This window comes from Microcaecilia unicolor, chromosome 2, assembly GCF_901765095.1.
Source record: "Microcaecilia unicolor chromosome 2, aMicUni1.1, whole genome shotgun sequence".
NCBI lineage: Eukaryota > Metazoa > Chordata > Amphibia > Gymnophiona > Siphonopidae > Microcaecilia > Microcaecilia unicolor.
This window is the reverse complement of record NC_044032.1, coordinates 430,502,629-430,516,644: the sequence shown is the minus strand read 5'-3', so window position 1 is coordinate 430,516,644 and position 14,016 is coordinate 430,502,629. Positions and strand designations below refer to the sequence as shown.

The window sequence follows — 14,016 nt, the reverse complement described above, 5'->3', positions numbered from 1 at the left end:
TGTGCTTGAAAACAATCACTGCAGGTTCCTTCTCATAGAATCTAGCTTCTGCATGCCTCAAGTTTGATTAAAATGCTGCATCTTCATCATACCTAACAGATCCTGGAAATTCTTTAGAATCACCCAAATAACATCCAAGCCAGAATATATATAATAATTTAAATAATGAAAGATCATATTTTACCTGTAAGTAAAATAGCCTTCGTACACATGGAATTCAGCTGACGAAAACTGAAACTAAAAGCCATAGTGCTTTTACAATGGCTGACTTTGCGCCACATTTGGAGTAACAGCTGATGTCTTATCTCTAGAGAGGCTAGTTCCTAAGGAGCTTATCATCCCAAATTTACAGACTTCAATTCCTGCTATAAACTTTTTATCAAGAGCATTTATTTGGAGCACTCTATTACCATATAAACTACTATGCAAGATCATAACTGCATTACTTGCAATCATATTACACACACAAGCACAAGCATGCAAAGGGTAGCCCCCTGTCACGAAATGCCTAGCCACTCACCTGTGGTTAATGAGCGGCCACTTAAAGGGTCTATCCCCAGCACAGCTCAGGTCCGCTTGTGCTCTGCACTAGCACCCTTCTCCCACCGACTTGGTCACAACTGCCTCTGGTCAAGTCTCCTGCCTCAAGATATCCTCAGTGGTTTCTAAGTTACTGGGCCACATTCCCAGTGGTCCCACAGGCCTAGAAAGTACTCATAGACCCAACACACAAACCACCAGGATTCTTTATCAGTCCAGACAATAAACTGGAAAATGTGTTTATTGTCTTTAAAAATTGAACATTGAACAAAAAAATGTGCAATCAGCAAACAATAACAGGTAACTGAAATATGGATCACTTATAACACTAACTAAACCTTTGCTTACTTCCTAAAAAGTACCTGGGGAGACCAGGACATATGGCTGTTCACCAGTTAACAAATATAACTGTTTTTTATAGGGTTTCAGCAAAGAGCTCGCTCTCTCTCTTCTTCCGGGCTGAAACTAGAGACAAAAACCATTAATTGCTGCTTAGCTTCAAACTCCAGACCAATCAGAGCCCAGAACAACAACATTTGAAAGTACTGTAAAGGTTACTTCCTGTTTGAAAAGAAAGAGCAGTCATTTCTCTGTAACAGCTTTAAAGCAAAAAAACACCACCTGATGGCCAAATAGGAGAAATACACTTCAAGACATAATTAAGGCAGGAAAATATCTGATACATTTTACAGGCTTAAAACACACTTCACCCCCCCCCCCCCCCTCCCAGACTACATTTCAGTCCCTGGTGGTCTAGTGATGTAGTCAGAGTAAAAGTGATTCCCAGTCACTTCTGTCCATGTCAACTGTACTCTCAAAATGGTTGCCTTGACCTCTTGCAGCAGTCTTCAGAGATTGCCACTATAGGTATGGAAATGCTTGTGTACATTATTCTTCATAATTCAGAGAAGCGTGGTTTATATACAAGATGAGTAAAAGTGGCGGCTTCATGAAGGATATACGTTTTACTACTGAGACTTGCCCAGAGAATAGCATAGCAGAGGGGTGATCTCCACACACAAAATGCCTCACAGCATTTTAATCCATCCTCATTCATGGATTAAACTCACAAGTCTGCTGGTTATCTTCTGTATTGTAATCGTAGTCCTAATGATGTACAGGTGATATGGATTAATATTTGGGGTTTTGTAAGTGTTGGGCATGGCTCTTTGAACAAGCTTTTCCCAATCATTAGACCTAACTTGGCAGTATCTAATATAAATCAAACATTTTAGGTGCAGTGGAGTAAGGCTTGAGAGGCTGAAGGACTGATCTTAAAAGTCAGAACCAGGATTTTGAACTTGGCTTGTTAGGGTATTGCAAATTAGCATAAAAATGTTATGATGGGTGTGATCTATATAAATATATTCTGTAAGTCATGGCAGCCATTTTGAGAGCAGAGCCAGCATGGCAGAAGTGACTGGGGATCACTCCTGCCCTGACTACACCCCCTAGACTACCAGGGATTGTAAGATAGGCCTGGAGGGGGAGAGATCTATATGTGGGCAGGGAAAGAAGCAACTCCTATTGAGGAGGGAGGGAGGGAGACAAACAGGACGAAGCACAAATTTTCAGCTTGCACTGAAAACACATGGCCATTTTCAGCCAAAACCGAAACAATGTCCATAGTCTTTTGGCAGAAACTGAAACAGAGCAGAAAAAGGATTTTGGGCCAGTTTCGGCACCATAACCAAAACTGAAACCAAAATTTGGTTGGCTTCTAAGCATGTTGTCATTATATGGGCTGATATTCAAAACAAGTTAAAGGTTCACTAGCAGTCTACAAACATATAACTGGGAGAGCCATTTTAACAACAAATCTTAACTATCTGTGATTTTTAAAAGTATACAACTATCAGGCCATTTAAATGGATAAATGGTCTATCCATACATTAAAAAAAAAAAAAAAGAGGATTGATGAAAAAATTATCCAGATAGAGACGATTTTGAGTTACTATTTAGGCAAGTTAAGCAAGCCTAAACCAAATAGATAGTGCCAGCATGGTGACCACACTATCCATACAGTGGTGGAAATAAGTATTTGATCCCTTGCTGATTTTGTAAGTTTGCCCACTGACAAAGACATGAGCAGCCCATAATTGAAGGGTAGGTTATTGGTAACAGTGAGAGATAGCACATCACAAATTAAATCCGGAAAATCACATTGTGGAAAGTATATGAATTTATTTGCATTCTGCAGAGGGAAATAAGTATTTAATCCCTCTGGCAAACAAGACCTAATACTTGGTGGCAAAACCCTTGTTGGCAAGCACAGCGGTCAGACGTCTTCTGTAGTTGATGATGAGGTTTGCAACATGTCAGGAGGAATTTTGGTCCACTCCTCTTTGCAGATCATCTCTAAATCATTAAGAGTTCTGGGCTGTCGCTTGGCAACTCGCAGCTTCAGCTCCCTCCATAAGTTTTCAATGGATTAAGGTCTGGTGACTGGCTAGGCCACTCCATGACCCTAATGTGCTTCTTCCTGAGCCACTCCTTTGTTGCCTTGGCTGTATGTTTTGGGTCATTGTCGTGCTGGAAGACCCAGCCACGACCCATTTTTAAGGCCCTGGCGGAGGGAAGGAGGTTGTCACTCAGAATTGTACGGTACATGGCCCCATCCATTCTCCCATTGATGCGGTGAAGTAGTCCTGTGCCCTTAGCAGAGAAACACCCCCAAAACATAACATTTCCACCTCCATGCTTGACAGTGAGGACGGTGTTCTTTGGGTCATAGGCAGCATTTCTCTTCCTCCAAACACGGCGAGTTGAGTTCATGCCAAAGAGCTCAATTTTTGTCTCATCTGACCACAGCACCTTCTCCCAATCACTCTCGGCATCATCCAGGTGTTCACTGGCAAACTTCAGATGGGCGTCACATGTGCCTTCCGGAGCAGGGGGACCTTGCGGGCACTGCAGGATTGCAATCCGTTATGTCGTAATGTGTTACCAATGGTTTTCGTGGTGACAGTGGTCCCAGCTGCCTTGAGATCATTGACAAGTTCCCCCCTTGTAGTTGTAGGCTGATTTCTAACCTTCCTCATGATCAAGGATACCCCACGAGGTGAGATTTTGCGTGGAGCCCCAGATCTTTGTCGATTGACAGTCATTTTGTACTTCTTCCATTTTCTTACTATGGCACCAACAGTTGTCTCCTTCTCGCCCAGCGTCTTACTGATGGTTTTGTAGCCCATTCCAGCCTTGTGCAGGTGTATGATCTTGTCCCTGACATCCTTAGACAGCTCCTTGCTCTTGGCCATTTTGTAGAGGTTAGAGTCTGACTGATTCACTGAGTCTGTGGACAGGTGTCTTTCATACAGGTGACCATTGCCGACAGCTGTCTGTCATGCAGGAAACGAGTTGATTTGGAGCATCTACCTGGTCTGTAGGGGCCAGATCTCTTACTGGTTGGTGGGGGATCAAATACTTATTTCCCTCTGCAGAATGCAAATAAATTCATATACTTTCCACAATGTGATTTTCCGGATTTAATTTGTGATGTGCTATCTCTCACTGTTACCAATAACCTACCCTTCAATTATGGGCTGCTCATGTCTTTGTCAGTGGGCAAACTTACAAAATCAGCAAGGGATCAAATACTTATTTCCACCACTGTATGTTCGGCGCTGCTATCTATAGGAATAGCAGTGTTGAATGGATGGATGGATGGATAAAGTTGATAATGGTGGTTGGGAGGCGGGAAATACTGCTGGGCAGACTTGTACGGTCGGTGCCCTGAATAAGGCAGGTACAAATCAAGGTAAGGTATACACATATGAGTTTGTCTTGTTGGGCAGACTGGATGGACCAGGTCTTTTTCTTCCGTCATCTACTATGGTACTATGTTAAAGTTAAAAAGCTGCAGCTTGCATTTAACTTTAATCCAGTCACCACACTAGCTCAAAATTGACTCTCTTGTCGTTCTGTGTTGATAAGAGTTTGCTGAAATTTGCCTGCAGAGGCTGTTACTGGAGTTCCAGCTCATCCATGGACAGAACCCTGATAAATTTGCGATTTCTGGCATGGCCCCAGTTTTCTGGCACAAGTGGAAGTGTGCCTTTCTGCAGTTGCATGTCTTCAGTTTGGTTTCTAATGATCCTTTCCATTGTTAATTGATGTTCCCTCCTTTGCTCCATCTGCTTCTGTGATCTTAGTTCATTTCTTTTGCTTGCTCTCATCACTGTTTTTCAGGTGTTACTCCACATGATATTTTTCTGTTGGGGGGGGGGGGGGTGGTGTGGAGTAAGTATTTGAATTAACTTTATTATTGTTCCAGTTAAACTATGAGGTTGATACTCAACAAGATTTAACCATTTAGGAAGGCTTCTACCCAGTTAAATCCTGCTGAACTGCTCTGCTGCGGATATTCAGCAGCAACTTAACCTGATAGTGCTGCTAAATATCAACTCTGACCGCCATAGCACTAGCCATTTAGTAACACAGTAAATGACAACAGATAAAGGCCTGCACGGCCCATCCAGTTGCCTAACAAGGTGGCCAGGGCGGTGCCTGCCACTCTGTGCGGGCCCCAACCACTCATGTTTAAACACTGGCTGTCAAGTCTCCACCATGCCAACCATATAGGCAGCCAAACATTTAGTACTGGGGTTGTCTGCAAAGTTATCTGGCCACTGGTGATATTCAGTGTTGGTGTCTGGATAACTATCCAGGCAAGTAGGAATGCAAAAAAAAAAAAAGCTGTCTTAACTGGATAGCTGTCTACCTGGATAACTTCTGGGAAGCATCAAGTGCCTGGTTATTCATTACCAATACCTAGATAAGGCCTGGCACTGACCGCTGCTAGCTGAGTATGGAGGGATAAGATTTACAGTGATATGATAAATTGAATTCTCTTCAGAGAAATAATAACCTGACTTCTTACCCCATTCCAAACTACCTTTTGAAGCAACTCTCTAGCTCTTACATCACTTATCTCCATTCCATGGTCCTTACTAGTCTTTCTGCTGGTGTGTCCCTAGCTCTTACATCAACTATCTCCATTCTGTGGTTCTTACTAGTCTTTCTACTGGTGTATTTTTGCTAGCTTGGAAAATCGCTTTTGTTTATCTCCACCTAAAGGGTACCAATACTGATTCCTCTGATCCTCATAATTATCGCCATATTTCACAACTCCCATTTATTTCTAAACTCACAGAGGAAATCATAGTTACACAACTTAACTTTTTTCTAGATAAAACAAACTGTATTCATCCCATATCAGAGGGGTTTTGGTATCATTTTTCCACTGAACATATTGTGCTAGCTTTTACTGACTTATGTTCACTGTACTCTTGATAGAGGTAGGGAAGTTCTTCTCATGTCCCTTGAGCTTAGTATGCTAAACACTGGCTTCCAATACAATACCGGATTACTTTTAAGATTATTATCTTAGCCTTCTAGGTACTTTGCTCTGGTATCCCTCTCCTTATCAAGCATCTTGTATCCTACTCCTCAAAGCACCTTTTAGTGATGTCTACCTACCTTTAAATCCGCTCACATTCTGCTAGAACATCCTCTTTTTTTAGTTGTTTCCACTACCCTCTGAGCAACATTCCACTCCATTTGTACACAGAACTCTCATTTTGAAGGTTTAAGGCTACTCTTAAAGCATTTGCAACTGAACCTAAACAATATAACTCGCTCTTGCCCTTTCGATACCCCATTGCAACAGGTTTATCCCTCACTGTCCAGTTTGTCTTTTCATTACCCACCCCACCTGTTGTAGCTCTCCTCTTCGATTAAGCATAATTTCTCTTTTATTAAATTAATAATTGTACCACATTGTAACCTCTCTATCCTTTTGTTTTCTCCCCCCCCCCTCATTTTCAAATATATATTTAAATAAAATTGAACTGTATAGAGTGGGTATAGTAAGTTTGCTAATAAAAATATAAGGTAGATGAGAATTTACTCAAAAACAGCTATTATAATTCAGATAAAAATCAGATGCTTGGTTCCTTCTTGCTATGCTCTTCTCTCATTGTTAAACTGCTTACTCTGTATCTCCACTGCAGATGGTCATGGAGAGTGGTGAGTGGCTGGTTGGTGGAGATCTACAAGTTCTTGATCGAATCTTTTGGAATGATGGCCTGGATCAATACCGACTCACTCCAGCAGAACTGAAGCAGAAGTTTAAGGAACGAAATGCAGGTGTGTCATTGGTATAAGCTTAGTTACCTTGTCCCAGAAGGCTTGTTGGCTGGCTAAAGGGCCAGTTGTGGAGGAGTGGCCTAGTGGTTAGGGTGGTGGACTTTGGTCCTGGGGAACTGAGGAACTGAGTTCGATTCCCGGCACAGGCAGCTCCTTGTGACTCTGGGCAAGTCACTTAACCCTCCATTGCCCGCCGCATTGAGCCTGCCATGAGTGGGAAAGCGCGGGGTACAAATGTAACAAAAATAAAATAAAATTAGGAATGAAAAGGGCATCTGTATTTTTATAAAGATAAATGGTAATTCTATAACTTCATTTGATGTTTTTAGTTTTAAAACTTTCCTAATAATTTTCAGTGTCTCTAAATGAGTTGCATTTGAACATACCATGACGGTAATGAACCTCATTCCTAAACTAGGATATGTGAAGTATGATTTCCAGCTTTCAAAGTTACTGCAGACCCTCGCCTTAATACAGTACTTTCATTTTTCCAAGGAGAGCTTCCTTCTGGAGTTAATAAGATGTAAAATGTATAGGCAACTTATCCAGGTGTGCTTGGAAATTCTTTTTAATCAAGCCTGTGGTTCCCAATACAAGGGGAAATTTCTATATTTTTCTGACACATTTCTTTTTCTCTGAGAGTGCATTTCTTGGTATTTGAGAATCTTCTCCCTACTCAATTCAGAGAAGAATCGCTTGGAACCGACACCTCTGTGATTTCAGCTGTTCTGGTGTTTTCACCACTGTATCTGGTTTCCTTTCATTCAGCTTTTTATCATTCAGTATGGGGATGTCGACTGCACTTCGAATATTGTGTACAATTCTGGTCACAGCATCTCCAGAATGATAAAGCGGAATTAGAATAGGGATGGGATGACTTCCCTATGAGGAAGGACTAAAGAAATTAGGGCTTTTCAGCTTGGAGGAGATAGCTGAGGGGGAGATATGATAGCGGTCTATAAAATAGAGATGTGAATCACTTGTTTACTCTTTCCAAAAATGCGAGGACTAGGGGGCATGCAATGAAGCTACTAAATAATAAATTTAAAACAAATCAGAGAAAATATGTCTTCACTCAGTGTGTAAGTAAACTCTGGAATTTGTTGCAAGAGAATGTGGTTAAAAGAGCTTAGCAGGATTTTAAAAAGGTTTGGACACGTTTCTAAAAAATTTAAAAAAAAAAGTCCATCAAGCATTATTAAAATGGGCTTGGGAAAATCCACTGCTTATTCCTTGGATAAGCAGCATAAAATCTGTTTTACTTTTTTGGAGTCTTGTGACCTGGATTGGCTACTGTTGGAAACAAAATACTGGGCTTCATGGACAGACCTTTGGTCCGTCCCAGTATGGATATGCTTGTGTACATTATTCTTCATAATTCTGTTAGTCACAATCCCAGTGCTTTTCAAGTACAGCAATATTGTAATGCATACAAAGCTTGACGTAAATGAGACGTGCCACATTATTATGCCTTTGTGTATTAATTGCGTATTTTTTTTTGTTTTTTTTGTTTTGTTACATTTGTACCCCGCGCTTTCCCACTCATGGCGGGCTCAATGCAGCTTACATGGGGCAATAGAGGGTTAAGTGACTTGCCCAGAGTCACAAGGAGCTGCCTGTGCCTGAAGTGGGAATCGAACTCAGTTCCTCAGGACCAAAGTCCACCACCCTAACCACTAGGCCACTCTTTCATTTGTCTAGGTTTGGTCTTCCAGTGGTTTCTGGAGTAACACTATAATTCCCATTGTACTTGCCACTCGCCACTCATTTCCTTGTTTTCTGATCTAATTCTTTGAAGTACAGTGCACTCCATTTAAGTGCATGTCGGATAAGCACATGCTCTGTTTAACTGCATGCCGTACTTCGGTCCCATTTTTGGTGCCATCAATTTCTATGGGGACAAACTTCAGTTTGATACCTTGGTACCTTGTGTGCACACAGGCGCCCTTGTTATATACAAACAGTGACCCCTGGCGCAGGCATTGTGCTGAAACACTGCTGGGCCGAGTCAGTGTTCATTAAAAGAATTGCCTTAGAACTGTGGTTTTGCTTCTTTTTTTGGCCACCTTTACTGTTTCCTTTCCTCAAGGACACACAGATGGACATACTCTTCCTAAAAGGACCTATCACCTGGGCAAAGTGTTCCTAAAAAAATAAATTGGAGTCAGGAAATTATCATACAGAAAATCATCATCATATGCTGATTTGCTTGAGTGTTAAGTGAAACTTTTCCCTTTTGTGAATATTGAGGTACAGGAAAATTGTTACATATCTGCACATTTTGTTTGAGGTTAAATGCAGAGATCCACTTTTTTTCCTACTTAGTTACATTTTGGCATCTGCTTGTCTGATAATGTAGTGCTTTGTGGAAAGAATGAATGTATAGATCAAACCCCAGAAACAATTGTCCTCCTTGTCCTGGGAGGAGGAGTTGGCTATTAGTGAGAACATTGGGTTGAGAAGCCATTGACATTCTTTGTGACTAGACATTTCACTTTTATCTCCTGTTAACTTAGGTATTAAGATTTTTTAATTTGCTGTGGTAGAGAGTTGTACTTGATTTCAAATTATAATGTAGGCTGCCTTGAGCATCATTTGACAAGGTGAGGTAGAAATCCAAATATTATATCTTATTTTAATGTACAAATGGAAAAAAAGCAAAAATTGTAACGAATGTTAAGTATCTTAATTATCAGCCCCATTTTAGATAGAACATAAAAATCAGAATTAATATGTCCAGGTTAGGATGTGTACAGTTTAGATAGTTGAGAAAAGGATCTGGTGATATAGAGCCTTTACTAAGATATATGCATTAGGGAAAGGGGATGGAACTTGATATACCGACTTTCTGTGGTTACAATCAAAATGGTTTGCAGATTATATACAGGTATTTGGGGAAGGTGGTGGTGGGGTTGTACCTAGGTCAAAGTGAATTGCCCAGAATCACAAGGAGCTGCAGTGGGAATTGAACCCTCTTCTCCTGGTTCTCAGGCCATTGCACTAACGGGAAACATAGCAAGTTACTGTGTAAGTCAGTATTCCACAATGTTAATGTCATCACTTTCATGAAATGGTAGGTATTTTCCTATCCCCAGAGGGCTTACAAGTTAGGTTCGTACCTGAAGCAATGGAGGGTTAAGTGACTTGCCCATAACTATAAGGAGCCACAGTGGGATTTGAACCTGGCTCCCCTGGTTCTCAGCCTGCTACTCCTCCACTTACAGGTGTTTGTCTTACATTTTGCAAATCTACATGTATATACATGCCATTAAGAAAAAGGCCTCAAACCTTATTTTCAAAGTGGAGGGGGAAATAAGTACTGGGGATACGGGGGAGGAATCTCTTAATACCTGCTGTTGAGGGCTAGCCCAAGCCAGCACTTTTTATAAACCTTGCAAGGGAGCAGCTGTAAATCCAGATGTTTATGTATGGGGACATAACACATGCATTCCCTTTCTGAAATTGGAAACACACGTGTAGATTTAAGTCTGCCCAAGCATCACCCAGATCCCACCAAACTGTCGTACCCTTGCAATCTACATTTAGGTGACAGTTCTATAACTGGCTGCTGCAGTTTAGGTGCCCAAATTACATGGGCTGTGAGCTATTCTATGGCATGTGCACTTTTGCGATATCAGTAGCAGGCGTAAACACACGTTCCTAAGTGAGTCAGTTATGCATGTGACTTACAGTATGTGACTTACAGTATTCAGTAAGTTAAGCACATAAATGTCAGCCCTGCTTATGCCTCTCCCACGATCCTCCCCCTGTGAGCACTCCCTTGTATTTGCATGCTAAGGCAGTTGTGCATGTATGTTCTGAATTAAGTGCTAGTATTCTGTAACTTGTTTGTAATTGCAACCTAATTTTAGCTGACCCGTTATAAAATGAGGGGAATAGTGCAGATATAAGCATGTAGATGCTGACTTTCTAAAATGTTTACACATGTATATCTACATGTAAATGAAGGTCTTTACAAGTGTAAATTGTGAATGGGGCTTCTAAGTTAAGGGCCTGTACTTCATCAAATGAATATGCCAACTTATCTCACTATGCTTTTATATTTCCTGTGTTTTTTAAGGGATCTGAAGAGTTCATACCAGAGCAGCTGATCTTATGGTTGCTGAAAGTTACAAAGGTTATTCCTCTTGGTGGTTTGGATGGCCAAAGGGTTTTAGAGCTTAAGAGGGGCATTTTTGAAAGGATGTCCAGGTCATAACATGCAAAACAGACATCCATCTCACAGGTATTTTCAAACAGGAAATATGGCAAAATTTTCTGTTTGAAAATACATATGATGGATGGTCCGTATGCTGGAGACGTGCAGCATGAACAGCCATTTTACAAACTAGAATGTCCAAATTGTGAACAGCGAGAAACAAGGGATATGGATGTCAGTATGGCAGTATTCTTAGCAAATGGCCACCCAGACATCCACTCAGAGCAGAGGAGTAGTGTAGCAGTTGGTTCAGTGGACTGTGAACTAAGGGACCTAGGTTCAAATTCCACTTTTAACTCTTATTTTTCTTCTTCTTCTTTTTTTTATTGTGAGCCCTTCAGGAACAGAAAAATACCTACTGTACGCCACTTCAATAGCCCTTCAGAGCTTGCAGATGGCTTATGTATTCAGGTACAGTAAGTATTTTTCTGTTTCTGGAGAGCTCAAAATAAAAAATAAAGAGGAATTAAAGTGGAATTTGAATATGGATTCCTTGGTTCACAGTCCACTAACTAACCACTGTGCTACTCCTCAGACTTGCTTCTTTCTTTAAGATTTCCACAATACCTTCAGCTGACTTACAGCCTGGTATCCCTTTCCAGTTTCACTTCAGGGGAGAGAGAGGGACACAGCAACCAATCAGAACACCTTTTTGTACCGATGACGTGACTGAAACAGGTCTAATTTAGGACGTTCTTCTTTTTAGACTTAGGGTGTTTCTTCTCGTTCGATAATCGCTATTGGACATCCTGATTTTGGGGCCCTCCCTGAGTCCTACCCGCACACGCCCTCTTGATATTTGGATGTACTGCAGTCTTGGATGTCCCTTTTCTGCCTTTGCAAAATTAGGATTTTGGATGTTTTGAGCACATGGATGTCCATTTGAGCATTTTGAGACATCCATAGCTTTGAAAATAAGTCTGCTACACTACACATGGTTAGAGTCTGTAAAAGTGTTCCCAGAAGATGGAGGCAGAGGAATTGCATCTCGGGGCAGAGCTCTTCCATGGAGCTCATCTGCTAGTGTCTTCATGTAGAGAAACATTGGACTATTTACACTGACATTTGGACTTATAATTTGAAAAAATGGCTAAGTGTAGAAATGATCACATTACTTGTCTGTCTGTTTTCTTTTTTTTTTTGTACCTTAGATGCGGTCTTTGCCTTCCAGTTGCGTAACCCAGTGCACAATGGTCATGCCTTACTAATGCAAGACACACACGCGCAACTGATCGAACGTGGTTACAGGAGTCCTGTTCTCCTCCTCCATCCTCTGGGCGGCTGGACGAAGGACGATGATGTTCCTCTGCCCTGGCGCATGAAGCAACATGCTGCGGTACTCGAGGAAAAAGTGCTGGATCCAGAGACAACCATCATTGCCATCTTTCCATCTCCAATGATGTATGCAGGGCCCACTGAGGTATGCTGACTACCGGCCAATAACCACATATCTGCCCAGTTACCAGCAAAATGATTTCTCGCTCTCACTTTTCTTCATCACTGTTAGAGACCCTAAGTGTGTGTGGGGGGGGAGGGGTGGCACCAATTACAAAGCAGTTACTTTGGCAATGTGAATCCACTGTGAGTGTGACATAATGTCAGTGCACACTTTCAAATGCTATCAGGACTGCAGTTTTTACACAATGTTATGTTATATTTTAAGACACTAATGATATAAAAAAGCATACATGTATTTATATATTTTACTTATTTAAGCAATTTAGTTTACCACCATTCGTAAACCATCAAGACAGTGAACATTAGAAAGGGTTTACGGAACATAAAATGCAGATCAATGATAATACATTATACTTAAATATAGGATGACAAAAATGAAATACTAAAGGGAAGGGAATGTGTGATAGCACATAAATAGTCGAACATTAAATAAACATATAATGCAATACAGAATGAAAAGAAGGCATAAAAAGATTAAGAACGTCAAGTATTAAACTCTGAGAAGGCTCAACGAAACAACCAGGTTTTTAAAAGCATGTTGAATTTCAGCAGTAAAGGTTCACAGTTTCAATAATGGTGAAAGAAAGTCAGGAGTGTTTAATGGGATAACACAGAATAAAGGATGCAAATTATCCCCGTCAACTTCAAAGCAGCTTTTAGGGAAAAAAAAAAGCCCACAATTTGATGTGTCAGAATACAAATGCTAGAAGCCTAAAAAAATAAGATAGGAGAGTTGGAATATGTAGCTGCATTTAATTTTCAAAATGGCGACTATAATAAAATGAGGAAAATGGTTAAAAGAAGCTAAAAGGTTCAGCTGGTAAGGTTAGGACACTAAATCAGGCATGGGCGTTATTCAAAAATATCATCTTGGAAGCCCAGACCAGATGCATTCAACGCATTTGTAAAGGTGGAAAGAAGAGAAAACGACAGCCAGCATAGTTAAAAGGTGAAGTAAAAGAGGCTGTTACAGTCAAAATATTGTCCTTCAAAGAATGGAAAAAGGATCCAAATGAAGAAAATAAGAAGCAACATAAGTACTGGCAAATCAGATGCAAAGCATTGATAATTAGGCTAAAAGAGAATATGAAGAGAAACTTGCCGCATAGGCTAAAATTCACAGTAACAACTTTTCAGGTACAACAGAAGCAGAAAAGACTGCAAGGGTATCCGTGGGACCATAGATCACAAAGGAGCAAAAGGGGCACTCATGGAGGACAAGGCCATAGCGGAGAAACTGAATGAATTCTTTGCTTCGGTCTTTATGGAAGAAGATGTAAGAGGTCTGCTTGTTCCTGATGATTCAGAGGAATTGAAATCAAACAAAATAAAACATGGAAAAGAAATAAGATGATACCTTTTTATTGGACATAACTTAATACATTTCTTGATTAGCTTTCGAAGGTTGCCCTTCTTCCTCAGATCAGAAATAAGCAATGTGCTAGCTGACAGTGTATATAAGTGAAAACATTCAAGCATTACTATGACAGTCTGACAGGGTGGGAGGAGGGGGGTGGGTAGGGAAGTATGCATGGGGACATCAAAGCATATCATTGATATTCTAACAGGATGGGTGTGGATAGGTGAGGGGAGGGTGATCAACAGAGACATACAGCTTTATGGTTTATAATGGGCTAGGAACCCCAGATCCT

At 40.9% G+C, this 14,016-nt stretch overlaps 1 protein-coding gene across 1 annotated transcript in view; it reads left to right on the top strand.

Moving 5' to 3' along the window:
• Positions 1-14,016, top strand: part of PAPSS1 (3'-phosphoadenosine 5'-phosphosulfate synthase 1) — a 222,783-nt gene that overhangs the window by 167,883 nt on the left and 40,884 nt on the right. The window contains exons 9-10 of the mRNA XM_030190780.1: positions 6,552-6,687; positions 12,058-12,326. Of these exons, the coding sequence (XP_030046640.1) occupies positions 6,552-6,687; positions 12,058-12,326 (405 nt within the window). The remainder of the gene's footprint in view (positions 1-6,551; positions 6,688-12,057; positions 12,327-14,016) is intronic.